The sequence below is a fragment of the Necator americanus genome, chromosome V, assembly GCF_031761385.1.
Source record: "Necator americanus strain Aroian chromosome V, whole genome shotgun sequence".
Classification (NCBI taxonomy): Eukaryota; Metazoa; Nematoda; class Chromadorea; order Rhabditida; family Ancylostomatidae; genus Necator; species Necator americanus.
This window is the reverse complement of record NC_087375.1, coordinates 29,561,064-29,584,231: the sequence shown is the minus strand read 5'-3', so window position 1 is coordinate 29,584,231 and position 23,168 is coordinate 29,561,064. Positions and strand designations below refer to the sequence as shown.

General features: G+C 41.2%; 4 protein-coding genes across 6 annotated transcripts; all 4 read right to left on the bottom strand.

Annotated features, from left to right (window-relative positions):
* Positions 1-60: 60 nt before the first annotated feature.
* Positions 61-568, bottom strand: RB195_015609 (uncharacterized protein; the record flags this gene model as incomplete). The annotated part of the gene is made up of 3 exons (XM_013443926.2): positions 61-109; positions 166-246; positions 471-568. The coding sequence occupies 3 exons, from the start codon at positions 566-568 to the stop codon at positions 61-63; spliced, it is 228 nt and encodes a 75-aa protein (XP_013299380.2).
* A 5,233-nt stretch (positions 569-5,801) lies between these two features.
* On the bottom strand, positions 5,802-7,802 carry RB195_015608 (uncharacterized protein; the record flags this gene model as incomplete). The annotated part of the gene is made up of 1 exon (XM_064206399.1): positions 5,802-7,802. The coding sequence occupies one exon, from the start codon at positions 7,800-7,802 to the stop codon at positions 5,802-5,804; it is 2,001 nt and encodes a 666-aa protein (XP_064062280.1).
* Positions 7,803-8,100: 298 nt separating this feature from the next.
* On the bottom strand, positions 8,101-8,841 carry RB195_015607 (uncharacterized protein; the record flags this gene model as incomplete). 2 transcript variants are annotated; one of them, XM_064206398.1, is made up of 1 exon in its annotated part: positions 8,101-8,841. In XM_064206398.1, the coding sequence occupies one exon, from the start codon at positions 8,839-8,841 to the stop codon at positions 8,101-8,103; it is 741 nt and encodes a 246-aa protein (XP_064062278.1). The 2 variants fall into 2 exon arrangements, with proteins under 2 accessions (XP_064062278.1, XP_064062279.1); XM_064206397.1 differs by having other exon boundaries at positions 8,101-8,640.
* A 4,300-nt stretch (positions 8,842-13,141) lies between these two features.
* Positions 13,142-13,946, bottom strand: RB195_015606 (uncharacterized protein; the record flags this gene model as incomplete). 2 transcript variants are annotated; one of them, XM_064206396.1, is made up of 2 exons in its annotated part: positions 13,142-13,283; positions 13,855-13,946. In XM_064206396.1, the coding sequence occupies 2 exons, from the start codon at positions 13,944-13,946 to the stop codon at positions 13,142-13,144; spliced, it is 234 nt and encodes a 77-aa protein (XP_064062276.1). The 2 variants fall into 2 exon arrangements, with proteins under 2 accessions (XP_064062276.1, XP_064062277.1); XM_064206395.1 differs by lacking the exon at positions 13,142-13,283 and having other exon boundaries at positions 13,635-13,946.
* Positions 13,947-23,168: the final 9,222 nt, after the last annotated feature.

Sequence of the window (23,168 nt, the reverse complement as noted above, 5' to 3'; positions counted from 1 at the left end):
TACATAATAAAATTTTTATTGTAGAATACGGCACCAAAAAGAATGTATAGCTGTTTTGTTTTAAGCTAGCCGTTGAAAGTACCGGTTAAGTACATCATCCTGCCCGCTCCTGAAATTTTTCCTCATAGTTTTCAAAGCTCTCCGATCCGCTTCATTCGGACTCACCTAAACCTGCCATAGTAGTGAATGTTGGAACCGCTGAGTATCTTGTCATTGATTCTGCTGGGACCGTTACTGGAGCCGACACTGAAATCAATAACGTATTCTAGGTACATAGCTGTTTTTTTTTGGGAAGGTCATAGAGTCGCGGTCTCCAAGGATTTAGGAAATACAGCCTAAAGTAAATGATGCACAAACTTTACCTAGACTTCGAGAACGTTCGGAGAACATTTTCACTTGCTTCCGTTGGTGTGGTCAAAATATGGTTTGATGGATTAAATAGCCAAGGAATGAATGATTGAAAAACTAACATTTCGCTATTTGCTTGTTGCCCAAATCGAGAGTATGCAAATGAAGATGGGAAAGCAACCATAACCATCAAGAAAGCTGCTAGCAATGACTTCGGCATCTGAAGTAGAATACTATATGATATTCAATAATGGCGCTTGCAAAAGAATGGCAGAGGAAGTTAACAGAACTAAGGGAATCTCTTTTAGAATTCAACTTCGTCAAGTTCGATTTCAAAAAGTGTGGGCGAAACATCATAAGGAAAAAAGGCAAAATAGCCGGCGGCAAAGTGATTGGATCATTTGATACACTTTAACACGAGCTCAATACCATCTCTTTTTTCTTTTTTCACGTACTTGTAGATTCATATAAATCTCAGCTAAATTCAAATATGCAACCTGGTAAATATAAATCAGTTGTAGTAGTTTCGTTGATAGCCTTCTAGCCCCCGCAAGTCATTGTAGGGACTAGTTACGCGTTCGTAAACCTCAAACGACTCCGAATTGAAGTGAACGTGGTGACGCATCCCAGGCGGATTGATTAACGCCAGAAACTTTATCCTTTATTCTTTATTCGCATAGTAAAAATAATAATACCGTAGATATGTTCGAGCGTGTGCTCATATCATTCCAATAACAAGTGGAAGAAATCCACCAGAAATTCGACAAGCTTGACTGTGGTGCATAAAGGATAAACAAGTAAACAAAGCGACTTGTAGTAGTCGTTGAGATGAGATGTGACTTGTTGAGATGCACCACCGCGTTCACATCAATTCAGAATTTTTTGAGGTTTACGAACGTGTAACTAGCCTGTATAATGGGCTTCCAAGCGCTATAGGTGTGTTTCAAGTCAGCGTTTTTATCCTCCCAGACAAGTATTGAAATAATTTATCGACCCGGAGGGGATGAAAGACTTGGTCGGCACTAGGGTGGAATCGAACCTCCGATCGACCGGCTGGACACATCGGAACCTCTTACTGACTGCGATACTCCCGCGCGACTGTGGTTTTTCAGAAGAAAATAAGAAAAATAGTGGTTATACTGGGTTTCGCCTTTGTAGAACTGATAATATCATTCATCCCGTCAACTATTTCATTTCAATCAATAAATTGCTCGAAGAACACTGGCCAGAGTCTAAGGACCCATTAAAAATGAGTCTCATAGTGAAAACTAAAAAGAAATTCACTCTAATAGATTACAACGAATTTTTCAAAGACAATGAGAAGGTAAAGGTTGCGGGCAGACTCTGATACCAGAAATTCCACACATACTACTAGTTAAAGGCATTTTACCACGAATCTGACGTTGTGAGGGAATCCATGAGGCTAGAGAGGCAAAAGCTAGAGATGGAGTTGTGGATTGGGAGATCAAGGGCGGTTCCGCTCACCTCTCCTTGATCGTCCTAGAAAACGGCGTGGGAATCGTCTTAATTCCTACAAGGAACGTTAGAATGCTCCCCTCAGCACCTATGTACCACTTGAATAGGCGTGGAGGAGAACTCCCGATTTCGCCGCTGCGCAGCTGGATCAGGCGATGAAAATCGTCGTGAAAGAACTCTTTCAACCCATTTTTTTAGTACGATTAGGGAGAGATGAGCGAAACCACCCCTGATTCCGCAATGTACGACTCCGTATAGAGTTTCCCCAACGGAAGTTTCCCCATCGGAAATCCACGTAAGATTCGTAAGGAGATGCTTTTAAAACACAGAAGGGTAAAGTGCACGGTGGTGATCAATCAATCCCTTTTGGGGATGCGACTCCAGTTCAGAATCATTTATAGGGCCTATACATTACGCCTATAAAGGGCCTGGTTGGGGTTACGGTGATTCCGAGCCACCGCTCTTCCAGGAGAGCCGAATCTCTTACCGACTACGCTTAATAAGCTAAAACCATTGAGACAAATGTTGGCATATTCTAATTATCCTAAGTAGAATATGAGGAAGGAACTACGTGAAAGAGAGAAATCCTGAACGAACAGAATCAAAGCTAAGAGCTAACTTAATGTGTTCTCGGAGTAACTGAACAGATGTGGATTTCCTTGCTGGACACTATTTGACAATCCATTTTAAGCCAGTGATTTAGTCATGAGGGGAAAAGCAGATGTCCATACAACTATGGATTCCGAGCTATGGAATTTTGCAACGTCAAATTATTTATCGGGTGCTTGCTGAAGAACGTGCTGAGGACTGAGGCCAGTTGGGGACTATGAACGGATCCAATTTTGCTGCATATATCGTAGCGTATTTGAGCAAGATTACTACAAAAATGTCACGGAATAATCGGAATTAACAAATCATCAACTTAGGGTCCCAAATGACCACAGCCCGAGAAGACGTGGAACCTCGGCACTAAAAATTAAGTCAACTGCTGTTTAGCAAGCAAGGACATGGAGCTTCTTCGCTTATTCTCGGTTGAGGCCCTTCAACCAGAGAAGGGTCCAAATTTGCCCAGCCCAGGCAACAGTGCAGTGCTACGCAGATTGCTGAGTAGTAATGGATGCATAAGGGTTGAATATGAGACGAGAAAGATGAGAAGAATATGACTAGTATGAACAACAGTATCACCGAGCAGCATAGTTAGCATGTGGCTAATTCAGGTCCCACTAAAGAATGGGTCCGCAGCAGGAAGACAAGTTTAGGCGCCATCAGATGCCTTGGCATCTTCTTCTATGTTAAAAAGTACTCCGAGCCTTCTAGCATACACTTTTTTGCATATATCATATTGGCGGAGGCGCGTAGGACCGTACATAATGCGCCCCCTCCTCCTGGAAGAACGAGAATTCAATAAAATGTGTACTCATGTCAACTCTATCCATCCACTGAATAAGACAGGAAGCTGTTAATCTCAAAGAAATATTGGCGGACTGTTTCCGATTTCTCCTTCAGATTAAAAGAAATACCGAACAAATGATCAGATCCTTGAATCAGGGCTTAAATTTTCTTCTTATCACATATCCGTCCATCACAATCTCAACCACTTTATTTTCAAAATAATGGAGCTTTAATTTTAGGAGATCGATGATTTTTTAAGGAGAGAATAAGAATTCATTGTGTATTTTTCCAGATGTGAAAGCTGCGTCAAAAAAGTGCTTAGTTAATTTTCTAGTCGGTCCGATGCGCATGATATTGTATGTGTTATACCCTCCCCATCTTTCTTACACATGCCTAAAGGCATCACCCCACGAATCTGAGGTGGTACGGATTTCAAGTGGAGTATTCGTACACGGGATCGTAGATTATGGAGAGAAGGGTGACTCCGTCCATTTCTTCCTAATTGCCGTAAAAAACGGCCTCGAAGATACCGCTTTGAGCGTTCCGGCGCGCTATTTTCTACATCGAGTTCGATTGGAGTGCGCCAGCCATGTGCAGGCGCCGCATCTTCCGGTCCGTTTTTTACGGCAATTAAGAAGAAATGGACGGAATCACCCTCTTCTCCATAATCTACGATATCGTGTACGAATACTCCACCTGAAATCCGTACCACTCCAGATTCGTGCGGTGGTGCCTTTAAAGCGCAAAAATTCACGGGGACAATGAAATCAGCATTTTATCACGATAGTGGGTAAATCACGTATAAAGGTGTTACACTGTATGTTCTACTGTATGTGCTATAAGGGGTGAGAGTAGCAGGTAAAAGTTTTCAGTGAGAAGATTTTCTATTACTTCTCGTCATGTAGCGTAGTCGGTTAGTGGTTCCGCTGTAACCACATGGTCTATGGTTCGATTCCGCCTTAGTACTCACCAAGCCTTTCATCACTCCGGAGTCGATAAATTGTTATCAAACTTATGTGGGAGGGCGATAACACTGATTTGACAAATCGGTGCGCCCTCGTAAGTCATTGCAAGACTACATACATGGTTATAGAAATCAAATAATTCCGAATTGAAGCTGGAGCGCATCCGCATAAGGATTGATAGGCCTGGATTGATCGGCCTTAGCCCTAAGCTCCTTAGCATTTGTCCTTTACACTCTTGTAAAGTGGATGTATTTCCATCATTTCATTATATGGAATAAGAAAAAAGATAAAGGAAAGAATATCGACCTTGTAGAGAATTTTTTTTTTTGGAAGAGGAAACAAGAAAGTGCGACATCAATGCTGATGACGCAAAAATACGCTTCACTGCACACGAGCAGAAGTGAGTGTAACTGGCGATGCATGCAGATCCTCCCGATATGTAAACATGTCATCATCCCATTATCAATCTAGTAATTTGCTCATACATTCGAGTAGTAATTAGTTATTTGCCTCAAAACTTACTCATAGCATCTTAAAACTTATACGCTTAGATTCTGTATTGGACAGGGTTATTTTCAAATCATTACTGGTAAATTTTCTCTACAGTATGACTCTACAGTATTTACTAGTCTACTGGTCTGTGGAAGAAGGAATGGAAAGCTACAGATAGCTATAGGTAAATAATATCTCGAAATATCTTTTCAGTTTTCCTTTCCATAGCTCACCTCAGTAGATTCGTTAAGAATCCACTAATTTCCTCTAAGGATTTCCGGATACAAGACTACGCTCAGCCCATTCAGAAAGGTACACCAGTTATTTTATCCACAAACCACACACAAGAATAAAAATGAATTGAAAAATCACGAGAAGAGAAGCAGAGCGTCAACCTATGGGCTCTTTGTTTGTTAGACGTCTGACGAGGAAATCTTCCCACGTATCTTCTAATTGAAATGAATTTCGTAGCAAACTTGATGTAATCACTATTTAAATCTTTAGATTGTGGATCTAAGTTCGCCCTACGCTCCACGAATAAATAGTGGAAATCCGCAAAACCATTAGTATCAGATCTAAATTGAAATCGGCAGCTTAGCTGTTCCTGTTTTGCCATATTTCAATTAAAACAAACTATCGAGATTGTTTTTCAATTATTGTAATGGGCGGTGCTTATTTATTTGTTTATTTAATCTTAGTTTATAATTTTCTGGAGGATTTTTGCGTATGATCGTTGTTGATCCTGGATAATGAAAATGTGCAGAGATTCAAGGAGGTTTTTGGACATGCAGTAACAGAGCTGTTTTAAGAATATGAGGAAAATCTGCAGCAGGTGTTCCTTTCAAGGATGCACGACCAAAATGTGCAGAATTTTTTTCTATTTAGTTTTGACTTGAAATAGGAAAGTATGTATCTGCTCTACAATTGTACTGTAACTGTAAGAAGCTACATATTAAATTAATACAGAAATAGAATTTTTAAAGTTTTATTTCCGTCTCACAATTACAAGTCAAAGTCGGAAAAACTCTCAAAAATATGTGAATGAGTAAGTATTGCTAAAGGTAAATTCTTGTAATCTGTTATGCAGTGAATCCTTCAGCCGAGTTTCCCATACCTTGATCACCTTGATCACCTTGACTCCCGTTGGTCTTCGAACCGGTCGAGCGGGCGCCAGTAATTCTTCCATTTGTCCCGGTCGCGTGCCAGAGTAGCCCAGTGGTTCCTCCTTTCGCGTGGGACACGAAGAGCATCGTAATTTTCTTTGAAGGACTTCGTGAAGAAATCTGACCATCGGGTCGGCGGTCTTCCTGTATTGCGCTTAATATCGCGGGGAATCCAGTCGCTCACGGCTCTGGTCCAACGGTTGTCGTTAAAGCGCATCACGTGTCCGGCCCACCTTATTTTACTTTCCTTGGCAAACGCGGCGGCGTCTCTGATCTTCGATCGCTGACGTAGGAGAGAACTTCGAATCCCGTCTCTCACTTGCTTGAAACGGGATACTCCTAGCATCACTCTCTCAATTGCGCGTTCAATGACGCTCACCGCGTTTTCTTCCTGCTTGCGAAGTGCCCAGGTTTCTGAGGCATAAGTCAAAGCAGGAAGTACGGTGGTGTTGAAGAGGTGAGCACGGAGCCGGGTGTTCTTGGTCTTCTTCACTACGTCCTCGATGCTCTTGTACGCTCCCCAAGCCGCTCTTCTCCTCCTGCCCAGCTCGGGGGCCAGGTCGTTCATCATGTTCAATTCCCGACCCAGATAGACGTAGCTGGTGCATTCGGATATGTTCGTTCCGTTGAGCGTGAATGGGGCATCCGAGATCCATCCGTTTCGCATGAACATCGTCTTTTGAAGATTCAGCTCAAGACCGATGCATCCACATGTTTCGGCGAATTCGGTCAGCATTCGTTCCGCTTGGCTGATGCTAGGTGTTATCAGTACGATGTCATCAGCAAAGCGCAAATGGTGTAGCTGCCGACCATCGATCTTCACTCCCATGTCGTCCCATTCCAACTTTCGCATTGCGTTCTCGAGGGTGGCTGTGAATATTTTGGGTGAGATTGTATCACCCTGTCGAACCCCCCTCTTCACGACAATGATGATATTCTTGTAGAATGGCGAGATTCCGGTCGTGAAGTTACTGTACAACTCTCGAAGCACCTTTATGTACTGAGTGGGAACGCCTTGGTTGTCCAAGGCTTCCACGACCGCTTCCGTCTCAACTGAGTCAAAGGCCTTCTTCAAGTCGATGAAAGTGAGACAGAGCGGCATCTTGTACTCTCGTGATACCTCGATGAGTCTCGAAACAGTGTGAATATGGTCGATCGTGCTGAATCCTTTTCGAAACCCTGCTTGCTCGCATGGTTGTCCTTCATCCAAGACCTTTTCAATCCTATTAAGGATCACTCTTGTGAAGAGCTTGTAGATGACGGACAGTAAGCAGATTGGGCGATAGTTGCCGATGTCATGTGGATCTCCCTTTTTATACAGCAACACGGTCTTGCTGGTCTTCCACTGTTTAGGGACCTTGCATTCCGACAGGTAACGTGTGAAGATCCTCGCCAGGGTGTTGATGAGTACTGGCGGAAGGTTCTTCAGGTGTTCTGGTTTTATTCTGTCGGGACCGGCTGCTGTACGATTTCTCACCGACATGATAGCATGTCGTATTTCGGACGGGAGAACCGCTGGAATGACATGTCCATCTTCCCTCAGATGGTGAGGAGGCAAGTGGGCACGGCTGTCGAAGAGATCAGAGTAGAAGTCGTAGATGATTTTCTCCATTCCCCTTCTCGATGCAATGGTTGTTCCCTTCGGGTTCCGGAGAGCTGTCATCCTTGTCTTGCGACTGGCGAAGTCTCGGCGGGCATAGCGGATGCTTTTTCCCGCCTCTGCTGCTTCAGCCAGCACTTCTGCTCTTCTCTCTTTAAGGTCTTTCTTTATCGCCTCTCTGCAAAGCCTTGCGAGCTCGGACGTAAGCTCTTGGTTCCCTGCGGCTCGTGCTGCTCCACGCTGGCGTATCAGCTCAAGAGTTTCAAGAGACAGGCGTCTCTTGGTTGTTTTAATACTCTCAGCCTTCTTCGCGCAGTCATGAAGGTGTTTGACAAGCCGGTCGTATTCCTCGTCGATGTTGTCCATTGCGGAATCTTCCCAAAAGCCGGCTAACGTAGCGAAGAGATCCCAGTTGATGGTAGTTCTGGGATTTCTCTTGCTGAACTTGGCGGCTTTCTCTGCTCTCCGCGTGAAAGAAAATCTTCCTCGGAGGAGGCGATGGTCCGATCCCGTATAGAACTTTGGTACAACAGCGACATCCGTCAGGCAGAACCTTTTATTGACGATGATGTGGTCTATCTCATTACGGTACCCTCCACCGGGTGACTCCCACGTCCAGCGTAGAAAGGAGGGCTTCTGGAATTGCGAGTTCCCATGGATGGTCTTAGTCGTCATGATGAACTCGGAAAGCCTCTCCCCGGTCATTCCATTGTAGGCCGTGGGTCCCGATGTGAAGTTCCTCCGGCATTCTTCTTGGGCCAACTTTGGCGTTGAAGTCGCCAATTATGACCTTGTAAAAGGCATGATCTTCTCGGTAGAACTTCTCCAGGTCCATATAGAAAGCTTCGACTTCTTCTTCTTCGTAGCTTGATGTTGGAGCGTAAGCGACGAAGATAGTCAAAGCCGGTGTGGGACCACATCTTCTCATCCGCAGACGTCCGATTCGGGTCGTGAGTTGTTCGAAAGAGTCGATGTTCTGTGCCATACTCGTGTTGACGAGGACGCCAACTCCACCAACACCTCTACTGTCGCATGTTCCTAAGAACAGTTCTTCTCCAGTTTCAAATACAGCGTTGAGAGAGTGACGTCGTCTCGTCTCGGTCAGTCCGATGACGTCGTACTTGATCTTCTTGGCTTGCACCATTAGATCTTCGATGGCCGCTTCCGATGCAAGCGTGCGTGCGTTATAAGTACAGATCGTCATCCTAGTCCTTTTCCGTTTCGGTAGCCTACATGACTCCTGCAACCCCGTCCTACCTGGCGCTACCGTACCAGGCTTTCTACCGGAGTCAGGAGACTCTTTTCTATTACTGTTTTTTGCATGAAATTTAAAACCCACGGGCAGGTTGCAAGCCTCTAGTCCCATGGGTTTTTGGGAGAACTTCCGTTCTCCCAGAGTGGACATGTGGAGCTTATTTGTTGGAGGCGACTCCAAACCGCCTCCCTTGCACCTCCCAGTCAATTGATTGCAGGCTTTTGGCCGGACCGACGTGCGAAATACAATGATTTTACGAGTCAGTCCTGGCACAGCAGAAGCAGGGAGTCCATCCCCTGAATCCACCTGCGTCTCTGGGCAAGCACAAGGTCGCTTTTGGTCCGCGGTTAGCCCCCTATCCGCCACCTGGGGACGCGCCACGTAGCCTCGCGACTAACCGGCTGTGATCCCTCTAGTGAGGGAGATCCATACATAGAAATCAAATAGATTACAAAAAGCAGGAAAATAGGGAACCGAATAATTTCAATTCTTCGGTTTACTATTTTCCTGCTTTTCCTGTAACTTTTCCTTTTCCTTAACCACACGGGACTCTTTGTTTACCGAGAAGTTGTTTTGTTCGTCTTAGTTTTTTCTTTATGTTCTCGAAACAATCACTGCGATGCTGCAAAATGTCCCTCTTCCATCTTTTTCTCCAAGTTCCTTCCAACTCCTAAAGTTTTACAAAGTACCTAGAGGACGGAATGATTAAAAGAAAAGTGTTTTAAGAAAGTTTCGGGAGTACTTGGGAAAACGGCGCAGAATTTTTGGCCTTTCTCAGAGAACGTTCGTTCAGCTTTTATTGTCACAAATTTCTCTTGATGAGGTTCATGAAACGTCAAAGCAATGATTTCTTCTGCGTAGATGTAGGAAATTGCTAATTTTTCGCAATTTGAATGTGAATTTTTCCTACGGTAGAACCAATTTTAGAACTTCATCGGAACAAGCTGTCGGAGAGCAGTTCCTTTGTGTCAAAACCCAATTTCAACGCTTTTCTGTTGATTGTCCATCAAAGTTCGCTGAAGTTCTTTTTTTTCTCAGCAGAGCGGTGAAACAGAGGGTAACTCATGAAGTGGAAAGTAATTCGTGAATGTCTGGGGACACTGAGAAAATCTCTCAGTGAGTCGTGAATGTGAAACAATACCCAACACAAGCGTTAGCAAAATGTTTTCATTCCATCATAGAAGATCCACAGTATTAAGCACAAGATGATAATCTTCAATTTTTGGAGTTTTAATAGTTATTGGTCCAGAAAAAATAATTCCTGAAAACAGACCAGAAAACAGTAAATTCAAGAAAGTGTGGTAGGTTTAAGTGTTATATTCTGGCTACATTCTGATTGCCTGGTATGGTTTACTGTACTCCCTTTGTTTTGAAAAATACGCAAGTATCAAAATTTTGTTATGCTTCAAAAATTTGGTGGCGAACTTTGAAAACGCCGAAAGTGAAGGTTCAACCGTGTAAAGTTGCATGAGCGGGAGCCAAAGTTTTACAGAATATTTTCTTTTCCATTTTCTCGTTGTTATCACTTATACAATATAAAGTAGTCACATATATATATATATATATATATATATATATAACCCTATAAATACGTTAAAATAGAAAAAAAATCACTTTTGGCTTTGTAACTTTTCCTTTTCAGAGCAAGCACTAAAATTGAAGGATTATTAAAAAGCGCTAAAAGAGAGGAAGTGTTTGCTTCGAGGGTCCGCTTTGAAATCCTCAATCACCGAACACAAAAAGCAGATTCCTTGGGAAGAGAAATGTTTTGTCGGTATATCTCAGAAACCTCCCTAAGCAGAGGTTTTTTTGGATCTAAAATATGAGGGCCTATCGGACCAGTTACCAGTAAATTTACAACTTCCGCATGACTTCCGATCATGCGTTCCTGATACACGAAGGTAAAGGAGCACTAAGATATTTCTGGATGATAGGAACGCATGGTCCGATCACAGCATGTGAGAAAAAACTCCCCGGTGAATGAAGTGCTGCTTTAAAGAGCACTGTCCGGATATTGCGGAGCAATTTCTAGAACGACAATATCAGTTAAATGATTTCAGTGAGAATGAGTGGATGTGCACTTAGCTCTCTGCCAAACTATACGACCGCCTCCTTTTCCCACATTATGAGAAAGTGCAGAAGTTCTAACGCCGGAAGACTCGAACCATCATTCTTTTGATTTATAAACGAGGATGAGACAGGGAAAACCACAAAACAGTCTAATTAAAGAAGAACCGAGACTTTTTCTATAAGGCCATAGAATTAGCATCTTTTGCATTTCATCAAGAATTAGGCAGAATTTTCTTCAGGAAAAGGGGATATTAGTCTTTCCCTTTTCCTGAAGAAAATTGGCATTGCTTTTTTTCATTCCAGAAAAAAAATATTCGAATGGTGAATTAATGAAATAGGAGGTGAAGAAGATACCACAAAATAATCCTTTGATCTTTTGCTAACCATGACTACGGTAAAGAGGGTCCCGGCGGATTCTTCGCGAATGCCTCCGAAACATTACGTGTCCAGTAGATATGTCGTGGGATACGGGAACCTACTTCGACGAGGTCACGCTTCAGTCGTTCATGGAGACCCAAACAACCCTCTTCCTTCTTTTCCTTTCTGTCCTTCTGGCCATAAAGACGCAGTGAACTATGCATTTATAAGGAAACATTAAAAGAAGAGTGGTGTGAGTTGTCGAAATTACCGAATGACGAAAAGGCATCACCCCACGAATCTGGAGTGGTACGAATTTCCGATGGAGCATTCGTATACGGGATCGTAGATTATTGAGAGAATGATGATTCCGTCCATTTCTTCCTAACTGCCGCAAAAAACGGCCCGGAAGATGCGGCGTGTGCCCACAGCTGGCGCGCTCCAGTCGAATTCGATGTAGAAAATAGCGCGCCGGAACGCTCAAAGCGGTATCTTCGGGGCCGTTTTTTGCGGCAATTAGGAAGAAATGGACGGAATCACCCCCCTCTCCATAATCTACGATCCTGTATACGAATACTCCACCTAAAATCCGCACCACCTCAGATTCATGACAAGCTGCCTTTAAAGTGCAATATAGTTAAAAATACATGCCATTTTGTGTTGTATTCTAATAAGAGAACGGGAGCGAGTTTTGCCTGGATATTACATTCAGAAAATTTAGAAATATTAGAAAAATAAACTCTTTTCCTTCCTGTAAGTTCGAAGAGGTCAGAGATGCAGAACACCCTTCTGTCCGGAAATAAATTAAGCTATGAAAATGTTAGGAACTCACAGAATAATTACAGGAATTTAGAGGATCTCATTCCTTTTACTTTTTGAAGCTCCTCTATTCCGTATTTAACGAAAATTTTCTTAGACGAAGTTTGAAGCGATTAGATACATCTTTCTCTAGTATTTCTCCTGCTTCTGGTACGGTTACAAATTTGAGCCAATCTCACATCACAAAACTCCAGTGGATGTGTCATGTTCTCCAACACAATTTGTTGGCTCGTAAATTATATTCTAACCGGTGATGCAGCGCATGATTAGCGGTAGATGAGCGGAGTCCGCTATTTAGGTGGCAACGAAAGTGAATCTCCTTAGGATACGCACCATCCCTAATTGCTCTGCCGACCCATGATCGGGGCATGCTTGAAAATCTGCCGGTATCCTCTTTTCACGCACTTCCATGACTTAATAAAAGTATTGTTAATCGTAATTCATATAAGCGCGCGCACCAAAATGAACATTTTCTACATATCCTCTAGACTTTTTTCTAGTTTTTTTTTTCAAACCAAATATTTCGTTCACAAACTGGATTACTTTTCATCCCACGAAGATAATCTAGCTAGAATTATTTGATCAAGAATAAAATTTGACTGCGAAATATCCTTCTGAATGCGAACTCACGTGGATCTCGTTGCTCCGAATTTTTGTTTGTAATACAAATCAAATTAAGTTTAAACTAAATACCCTATATCGTGATGTATTCAGAAATTCTAAGTTCTCTGAGTTCAGGAAATAAGTACACATTCCGAATAGGTGCACTTTTCTCTTTATGTAAACTTCAAGACTGTATTCGCATAGTGTACTACTTTTTTTGACCAGACGGCCAAAAATGTTACCGATCACTATTCTGGCTTCGGTCGTCGCCTTCTTTAGAGTCCGGAAAGGCAAAGACCCGGGTAATCTACTTACTCAGATACTCCTCTACTTCTCTATGCTTTAACAAACAGATTGCTTGATTGTTCAAAGACAACGATAGAAGAGCAGAAAAGAATGCGCTCATCTTGATAGCCGTAAAGCCATAATATTGACAAAATCGTGACTACTATCTTGAAAGACAATTCATGACAGTGTTTGCGATAATCACCTAAATGGGTATGCTGTCCAACAATTTCCAAGCCTCTCTTCTTGAAACCTCAGCATTTGGAAGTGTATTTATGTTTTCTTGTTATGCCAACGAGGTTTAGGTGAAACTTTTTTATTGGCCTGACGTTTCGACAAGCTCGTCTTTTTCAAAGGCCTGAAAATGGTTCGAGGTCTCTGATACCATGCATATCCCATCAAACTCCTCCTCCCTCCTCGCCAAGCCTCGATATTGTTTTAAGTACACCACGCAAGACCTTAAAAGGAAAACAACTGACCAGTTTCACTTTCATTTTCTCATTCGCCTTGGTGACAATCTTTAAGAACGCGGTGGTTTACCAACCCCGCTTATCGGTGAAACTGGTCAGATGTTTTCCTTTTAAGGTCTTGCGTGGTATACTTGGAACAATATAGAGGCTTACCGAGGATAGAAGACTTTGATGGGACATATATGGTATCAAAGACCTCAAACCATCTTCAGGCCTTTGAAAAAGACGAGTTTGTCGAAACGTCAGGCCAATAAAAAAGTTTCACCTAAACCTCGTTGGCATAACAAGAAAACATAAATACACCTAAAGTGGGTTATGGTTGTGATTTTGAGTGTCGATCTAGGATTTCCATGACCTGGGTACATAGTTCTCGTCCTGTTTCGTCAATGTGCTCTGCCGCACATATCTGACAGGCGGACAGCCGATATCATGCAGTACCCTTGCTTTCTGCGAGGATAAACGATGAAATTGGTGCTTCACAAAACGACACGATTGCGGGCTGGCTGTTTCCTTAGATTCGCAGGCGGTTTCTTCACTACACTGACCGAGTCTTGCATACCCGCATGTCTTCGTAATGGTTCCCATTAGACTGAGCGATGTGGTTAGCTGATTCTTGGAGTCAATGAGCCCTTGGGCATCAGATGAAACCATTGCTGCTGTGTAAATTTCCAAATACCAAAATCTTTGGGTTTTAAGGGGTCTACCGCATGATAATGACTTAGAGTGCATTTGCATGTGAATGATTTGAAACCCTGTTATGCACTACTTCAGAAGGAAGCCCCGTCTCCATTCCACTCTATGGAATGGAGACGGGGCTTCCTCTTAACTATGCAGTTAAGGAATCGCAAACCTGCAGATGGCAAACTAACAGAAAATCGGAAGGAGTAGGATCAGATCGTTATCTTGAAGAAGTAAATTGTAAATAGTATTATGTAAGATATATATAAATACAATATGATATAACATGCCGCATATAAACATGTACGAGAAGTCCAAATGGAAATTGCATTGTCATCAAAGAAATGTTTCCTCTTTTGTCAATACTCTTTTTGCAGCTCACGTCAAGGTTCTAAAACGTAGGTTCCTTTCCTTACGGAAAACAATAATTATTCAGCTGTAAGTATCACAAAATCCACGAATATCGAAACTCGTTTCACCAGAATTACTAACGCACTCATGTCATTTTTCCAATTTTTCCGAAGAAGTATAGGTTGAAGCTAAAAGAGAACTCTCCTTTAAGGTTACTACTTCGAATAGAAATTAATAGATTCTCCACGAGATACGCCTCCAATTTCCTCATGCATTCGAAGATGAGCTCATGAATTAAATAAACTAAGCAAAAAGTATTATTGCGAAGATAAAAATACGAACAGAATCTATTTGCAAACATCTGCGATCCGTTTGATTATTTCACTTGAAAAAAATTCTCGTTAATTTTACGATTGAAAAAGAAAGCTGATGGAAACTATCAATAGAAAAAGATCTTTTTTAAAACTGATTTGTTCTGGATGTTTTTTTTCCTAAACTGATGTGGAAAATTCCTAACAGCACGGCTAAAAGGCGATCGAACACTGGGACGGGAAGACTTGATACCTCTAATTGTTGATATAATGGAGTGACCAGGAGAAAGTGAAGTGTTTATTGATGCCGCATGAACGAACAGAGCTAATTTTAGCGCGAAATAGTCTACGTTTTTCCAGTTTTTAGTGCTCAACTGGAAACAATAAAATGAGATAATGTCTAATTGGTTTTCTGTGGAAAATTAGCCACATGCTTATTCTACCGTACTAGGTTAAATTATCGTCAGCTCGACTGTAACCATGTGGTCAAAGTCGATTTCTGCAAAAATTGTCTTTTCGCGGTAGTTTTAAGTGCCAAGCAAATAAAAAAAATCTTTAGAAGGTAAGCATGCATTTCATAATACTCCAGAGTATTTTAGAAACCTAGGGAAAAATAAAGCGAAAGAAAGAAGAAAATGGATACTTTCGTGTTCGAATGTTTTAAATGTGAGAGAAACAGTAAGAAGCTAGTAAAATTTCCGGGGAAAATTACGTCCTCAGGCAGATTTATAGAATTCCCTATCCGCAAATAATCTGGAAAGGGTTCTCCAGATGATTTCGGACCACAGAAAAATAGGAAAAGTATATATTGCAGCTTAGCAATAAAGATGAAGAATTTGTGTTCTTCTCGGAATCGCTGGATCGCGAAATTAGGGAAACACAAATGGCAAATATTACAGTTTATGCAAGTGTCACTAAAAATTTTTCGCTAGAGTAGAAAGGACCAAAAGATGTTTGGGTAAAAATTGGAAAAAGAGCAGATGTTGATAGTAGACTTGTCATACTCCCAAAGAATCAGAAAATCCAGAATTTTTGGTGCTTTATGGCTTTGTGAAGCCCACAATTTGTCTCCGAACGACGTGTAATCATCAACTTCTTCAGACATCTACAAAATCAGATCAATCTGTGAAGAAAGTCCGCATTTCGTGGTTCCTCGCTAAAATTGTAGATCAGCTATTACCAAACGTGCGTTACATTTAATAAAAACTAAACATTTCTTGGAAAATCTGCTTTATTTTACGGTTGGAAAAGGTTGTATGATAAAGTCGTTTCGATATGTGAGTTCTCTATAGATTAAGAGCAGAATAACGAAGCCTTGCGAGCTTTATTTAAAAAAAGGATAAAGTCTCCGGCGTGTCGATCCACTTAGGATGCTTTTACCTTACGCATTTCACTGCAATTTCGTGGTCGTTAAGGTTTTGGAACTCGTGTTGGTCCAGACAATGACTTGCAGGGGCCAGCCGAGGATCAAGTCAGTGTTTTTATCCTCCCAGCCAAGTCTGGTACCAATTTATCGACCCTGGAGAGATGAAAGGCTTGGTTTGCACGAGGGCGGTTTCGAACCCTCGACCCCTGTAACTACAACGGACCTTTAACCGACTGCGCCACACTCACCCACTACAAGCTTTATTAGAATTCTTAAATGGCCATTCCCTATTTGTGTTTTGTGGGAGCATTGAAGTTACGCCCACTACATAATGTACGATAACAATGTTTAAAGAATGTTTGAGTTACAATGCGTTTAAGTGGTCCGGAAGATATTTTTTACAGGTACAAGGGTTTGGTATGGGTCAACGGCTAATGTACAATGCTGCTTACTCTAGTAGCTGTTTATTTTGTAAGTAATGTAAAAGCGGCTGCGTTAGTACGTCCACCACTTCTGGATTGCCGCTATACTGATGACTGCTGCATAATAACGTCTACAAAATCCGAAATGGATGTGTTTTTGGATCTTGTTGACCGATATTTAAACTACAGTGGACCAGTACTACCCAAAAAACATCTGATTACGTTTGTTGGCCTTCGTAGACCCAAAATTTAACCATCTAGTAGTGTATTCGGAATTAACGGAAACCGTAAAGCCAACGTGTTTAGCACTGTCTTAGTACAAATCACATCTGTACACCACAGATCAGTGAAACAAGCCGTCTTGTCCAGGATGTGTGAAGGCAGCGTACCACGAAACTGGCGATGTTTGAGTTTCTGAGGGCAAACATAGCGTTCAGAATGAAGATTACGAGTATCGCATGACCTCGCTCAATTCCCCTTAATCGTCCTTAGAAAACGATGTTTGCTCCTGCGAGGCACCTAGGAACAGGAACGTCGCACCGTTGTACACACACTCCGGTTTCCTCAACGGCCAATTCATTGGTTTTACGTGAAAGAGGTTGCTGAAAATACTTCATTGATTTTCGACCGCTCGCTCGTAGACGCGCTGCGAGCACAGGACTGGAGCGTTCTGACGGAACTAAGTCCGCTTCTCACGCCGTTTTTCAGAACGATTAAGGGGAATTGAGCGTGGCCACGCTCATATTCATAAGCTTAACTCTATGCTGTCCCAAAAAAAGCCACAACGTGGCCAATTTCGTGTTGTGGTATTTTTAGAACTAATTCTGAAGCACGCTCATGTGATCTTGAAGGGGAAATAATCTTCGGTATGAGTTGCTAACACAGCAAGAAATAATGGATATTCCATCAGCGGAAAATGGAAGCGACACATGAGGAGACTTCGTTACTCCGGGGGTGAAAAAGCTCACACCTTTGTTTCCTTTCATTTCAAAGAGATTAGCGCTGAAATGCGACTTTGCCTCATGCGACCTCAACTAACATCAGAAAGCAGATGGTTCGAAACAAGTTGTCCAACAGACAATGAACATCTAAGGAATAGATTGTTCGACAATGCGGTAAAGCAGAAGATTGGACTGAAGAACATACCAAATCAAGTTTTTGTGCTGTTGTTCGTCCCAAATTTGCAAAAAAAAGGTAGAGAACGTAGCGTTCGAATCGAAGAGAATTTGTGCTGCCAGTGAAGATAACATTTAAAGGCATCACCCCACGAATCTGAGGTGGTGCAGATTTCAGGTGGAATATTCGTATACGGGATGGGAGACTATGGAGAGGGGGGTGATTCCGTCCATTTCTTAATAATTGCCGTAAAAAACGGCCAGGAAGATACGGTTTCAGGCGCTCTGGCGCACTATTTTCCACAAGGAGTTCGACTGGAGCGTGCCAGCCTTCCGAGCCGTTGTTTACGGCAATTAGAAAGAAATGGGCGGAATCACCCCCTTCTCCATAGTCTCCCATCCCGTACACGAACACTCCACCTGAAATCCGTACCACCTCAGATTCGTGGAGTGATGCCTTTAACTCAAGGAAGAGAGCAGTCGGAAAGCAATAACGTGGGGAACATATAGGATAACGACTTTAGTGCCGTATGTACGCAAGACTGTGGTAACGGCAACGATAACAGACGCACTCTGGATCTAAGGCAGAGGTCCGAGTACAAACAAACGGACCATTGCTTGTCGATAACCGCTGACCTCATGCTGGTTTTGTTACGTAAGTGTAGATTACTTGTAACCTTAGAGGAAGCATACAACCAAATTGATGTAGTGTGGAAATTTGATGGAGGACATAGAGTTAAGGGTGTAGATCACGAGTGTGAGTGTGACCACGCTCATTTCCCTCCCCTCTAGTCGTCCTGAAAAACGCCAGGAGAAAGGGCGTTCCTTCCTACGAAGCACGTGAGAACGTTCCATCGTTGCGCACGCGTCGCGTCTACCAGCGGGAAGCCAAATATCAATAAGGCCTTCACATCAGCCTAATAAAGTAGACTTGGACCGGAGCGTAGAGAGTAGTGGAATAGGCCGTTCTAACGTATCTCGTAGAAGCAAATTCAGTTCCCACGCCGTTTTTCAGGACGATTGGGAGGAAATGAATGAGGCCACGTTTATATTTGTAATCTATACTCGAACTCTACATTTTTTCAAATGCTCCTCAACTATGTCAGCTCCGTGATACGCTGCCTTTAAACCAATTCACCATCTAGGATGCAGATGACAACCACATTGTTGCAGTGAGTATTAACCTTGATACAGGCATTCCTGATGATGAATCTGTATGATTGGAGTTTGGTTTCGCTTGTATTAAAGAATAAAAGGTCTGTCCGGCGTTAATCAATCCGCTTGGGATGCGCCACCACTTTCACTTCAATTCAGAATTCGTTTGAGGTTCACGAAGGTGTAACTGGCCTACGCGATGACTTGCGGTGGCTAGCCGAGCCGTGTCAGGTCAGTGTTTTTATCCTCCCAGACAAGTCTGGCACCAATTTATCGACCCCGGAGGGATGAAAGGCTTAGTTAGCATCAGGGCGGATTCGAACCTCCGATCGAACGTGCAGGCAGCAGATCCTCTAGCCGCCACACTTCACCCGCCCTTAGATTGTATTATTATAGAAAACTGACCACATTCAACTCGGCTAACTACTAGTACTCTGGTCAAGACACGTGACATATTTGCTATTCCAAATACAGTATTCTCAGTTCTTTCAAGAAAACGTAAATGTGGGAATTTCAGATCGAAAAACGACATAAGAAATCGTATCGAACAACCTGTGACAAATAGTACAATTAAATTTCAAATTCCAAACAATAGTGAAAATTCTAGGAAAAAGGTGGGAAAAAATTCCAAAACTGGATATATCGGTGCCTAGATTCTGCGAATAGGTACGTGATCCAAGAAAATAAAAAGAGGAGGTTGTGAAGTGGTGTCCTGAAACTGCCCTGACCGATTCAAGTGCCCGATTGAGTATTTTCAAATTATTAAACTATTATATAGTTTATCTTCGAATTCTTTATACAAAGTTTAATGCGATGTTGTTGAAACGGTATTCAAAATTACTCAGTCATTAAGTGGTAAAGTTTTAAATGCTTATATTTTAAGTTACATACGTTTGCGCATCAAAAATGCGCGTAATCTAGGCGAGGATACATAAAAGAGTGCAATTAAACGCTACAAAAGATTTTAAACCTCGGCGAAGACTTCCTGACTCCGCCCACTAAGAAAATTAGCAAATCAGAGCAATTATTTCGAAATCCAGTCCAATAGTTACGGTATGGTTGATTTCATTTATATTAGTTTTACAAATTCAAGAATGAGTTGAATAGGACTAGACAGTCATGAAATGATGATACATTTGCAAAATTTTAAGAAAAAAAACAACACCAGTGACATTTTCCCATGAAAATGTGCGTTTGTAATCAGGTGTCCGTTTTCGAGTAGTTTATTTTGGGTGAGAACATGGAAACATACTTAGAATGTAAATAACTGGACATGGCAGCAACAGCAAAAAGGTTAATTCCATGATGATACGAGGACACAGAGGCATTAGGGAGACTATAAGAAGAAAGCTAATTATCCTGGATAACCGACAGAAAAGTAGTGTATTGACAATAATGTTGTCCTCAAAAATATCTAAATTGTCGAGACCTACATATTTGTCGGTTGTTATTGCAAGGATAGCGACTAAAACTAAAAAAAAAATCAAGAATCCGAAATTTCATTGTATCAGAAACGTGAAGTTCCCTTTCTAACAACATTGGGTTGATATGTGCTCACAGTTTTAGTTTCTCTTTTTTCTGTTGTTCACCAAATCTCTCAAAGCTTCTCCAAATCACGATCTTTATGCCACTTATCCTCTTTTTAATCCTAGGACTACCATTGCGTGAGGTGATATGAGGCGACCGAATTTGGGCAAGCGATTCCTCTAATTCTGGTTTGATGTGCTCCTTTTCAAATTCGTCCCTACAATTAGTTCTTATTCTCTCCTGGAGGTGGAAAGCCGTTCAAGGATAGCAAAGTTGGTGAGCCCTTCCGCTTGAGGTCCCCCATCCAGGGTCCCTGACGGATTCCTTCGTTCTGGGTTAAGATGGTCACCCAAACCCTGTTATCCGTTTATCTATGTACTGTACCTTTATGTACTGTACCTTTATAGGTTTTTTTTTGAAAAAGATCTCTGTGATTTGGGAAAGCAAAAAGATAAGGATTTTACACCTTTTGTAGCAGGAGAATGACCTACCAATCAACCACCCCTTATGATTTGAAGGCCTAGCTTTGTTGCGTGAAACTTAGGCGAAATTCTAGTGAGTTCTAATCCATCTCGTTTTTGTTTTATGGCACACCTGTGGGTGTTTTCAATAAAGAAACAAATAATGTAGAAGAATATAGATGTAGATGACGCAGAAGAAAATAGTTTGGCTTCGAGGGCAGGGTTCAACTCAAAACAATGCTATTACGAATGCTTCAGTCAACTGAAGTAAAAGATTCATCATCTAGGTCTCATGGGTGACAGAAAATTTAAAAATTATGCTCACAGAGGGAGCAGTGAGATTTGACATTGGTCATATGCAGTGGATACTTCTAACGTCATTAAATAATTGTTTAAGTCCTTCTCAGGGGGATGTGCCCTTTGAGAATGGCAAACCCTCCAACGAAGCCTCATTCCTCCTTCATTTGCAAAACCATTACGAAGAGCCATTATGGATATCTGGAAGGAAATAACGGTTGCAAAAAAAAAATGATGCATTCGCGTGGAATTCATTGAATTACGCTCAAGCAAAGGTGTTGTTCCTACTCTCTTAGTTAAAGGGATTGCGAGATGGAAATTACATTTGTAGTCAGCAAAAATAGAAAACAAGACGAGACGGTGCGGAGGAGATAAAATTAACTTGCAGATAAATCTAGAGATGTTTACAAGAAAGCGATAATTCCATCATTTTAATGACTGTCCAGGAAAATAGGATTTATCATGTCAAATAGAGTTTTTTAAAAGTATGCATCGATATTCTGATTAAAGCGCGAATAAATAGATAGTAGTCAGTGAGAAAAAATCACTTAATACCAGTAAACAATAAAAGTTAGAAAAACAGTGAATAAGGATGGGGAAGAATCAGTGAAGAAATAGAAAGAGAAATAAAAAATTGAAAACCTGAGAAAATAAAAGTAGATAAATAAAAAGGAACTGAATCAACTTTTCCAAATCGAAACCAACCAAAATCTTGTCAATCATCATCTACCAAAAATATTCGTCGTCCTCCTATACTCAATTTCTCCTTACATGTTTACTCACGTAATTGTTTACTTTCTTGTTGGATTTTTTAAACAATCTGAACTAGATTATCCTTTGCAAAAGAAAAAGAATCTAAAGAAAAAACTAAAGAAAAAGTAAAGGAAACAGAAGAAGGAAAAACTCATACAAATCATACCTCAATCATGTTTTTTTTCAATCCTTTATTATGATAATTTTCTCGGGCTCATTCTTAAATAATTTTACTCCTCAGAGTAGCCTTTATTTACAGAAATTAAAATAAAGTGTTGGGTATAAACTTAAAAAAAAGCCATAAAAATGTATGCGAACGATAAAATATTTTTTGACAATTATTTCAAGATTGTAATTGAATTAGAGATAAAATAACTATGACTAGATCTCCAAAGTACACCACATTATATCGAATAAATGAAATTTTGCTGCTCGCTTTTCTGTAAGAAACTGGCCACATGAAATAACTTTCTAAAAAATTGAGTTTCTAAAAAATTTGAATGGAAATGTGGTCTAGGATAAATTCATTTAAATATTTATAGGAATTGGAGAAGTACACAAAATGTCCGAATACCTTATATTATCCTGTATCCAGTTTGAAAAAAAAATCTTGAGGATTTATTTACATAACAGTGTTTTACTCAGTTCTATTGCGCTTGAGTAAACTGAATTATGAGCAGCCTGGTTCTTTTTCATATGAGCAATTGCTTTCAAAATACTGGATTAAGGTTTTCCGTTTTGACGACAGTAATATTAGAAAATTAATCAATCTGGCGGTGTTTTTACGTTTCCTCAACATTAAATACTCCTCTTTCACGGGAAAACTTAAAAGGTTGACGTAAAAAGACGGAAATCGGCAGATTTGTTGTTAAGTGCAAAATGCCACGACGGTTAGTGCGTGAAAATGAAGAAATCACGGCAAGGATCTTATCCACGAGACAGAAGCGACCGGCAGAAGCTTTCTAACGCGAAATTGGGAATATAGTTACATTCGGTTCAGGTTCACATTCACATCAAAAATGCCAAAACAAGAAATTTCCTCGAAAAAATTCCCCCAAGATCTTCAGGACATTTGCTGTTTTGCTCACCGAAGCTATTTTACTGTCGTTTATAGCAAATTTTAATTTAAATTCAAAAGTTTATAGCGCAAATAATCCACCAAGGATTCAGCTGAGAAGAAAACGTCAAAAGAAAAGAAAAACACTTGAAACTATTAACAAGAGCATTCAGTCGGTGACGATGAAAATATTTAATGAAAGGAAAAAGGATAAGATTTTGCACTTTTTTGCAACCCGTCCAATTGAACACAGTATTCTTTTAGCGCCAAAATATTTATCATGGGAAATATTCATCATTCAGTTTCAAACTGGAAAAAAATCCTCTTCAGGAATTCACCTCACCTTTCACGTCATTAACGCAGCACTAGATGTTGATTAA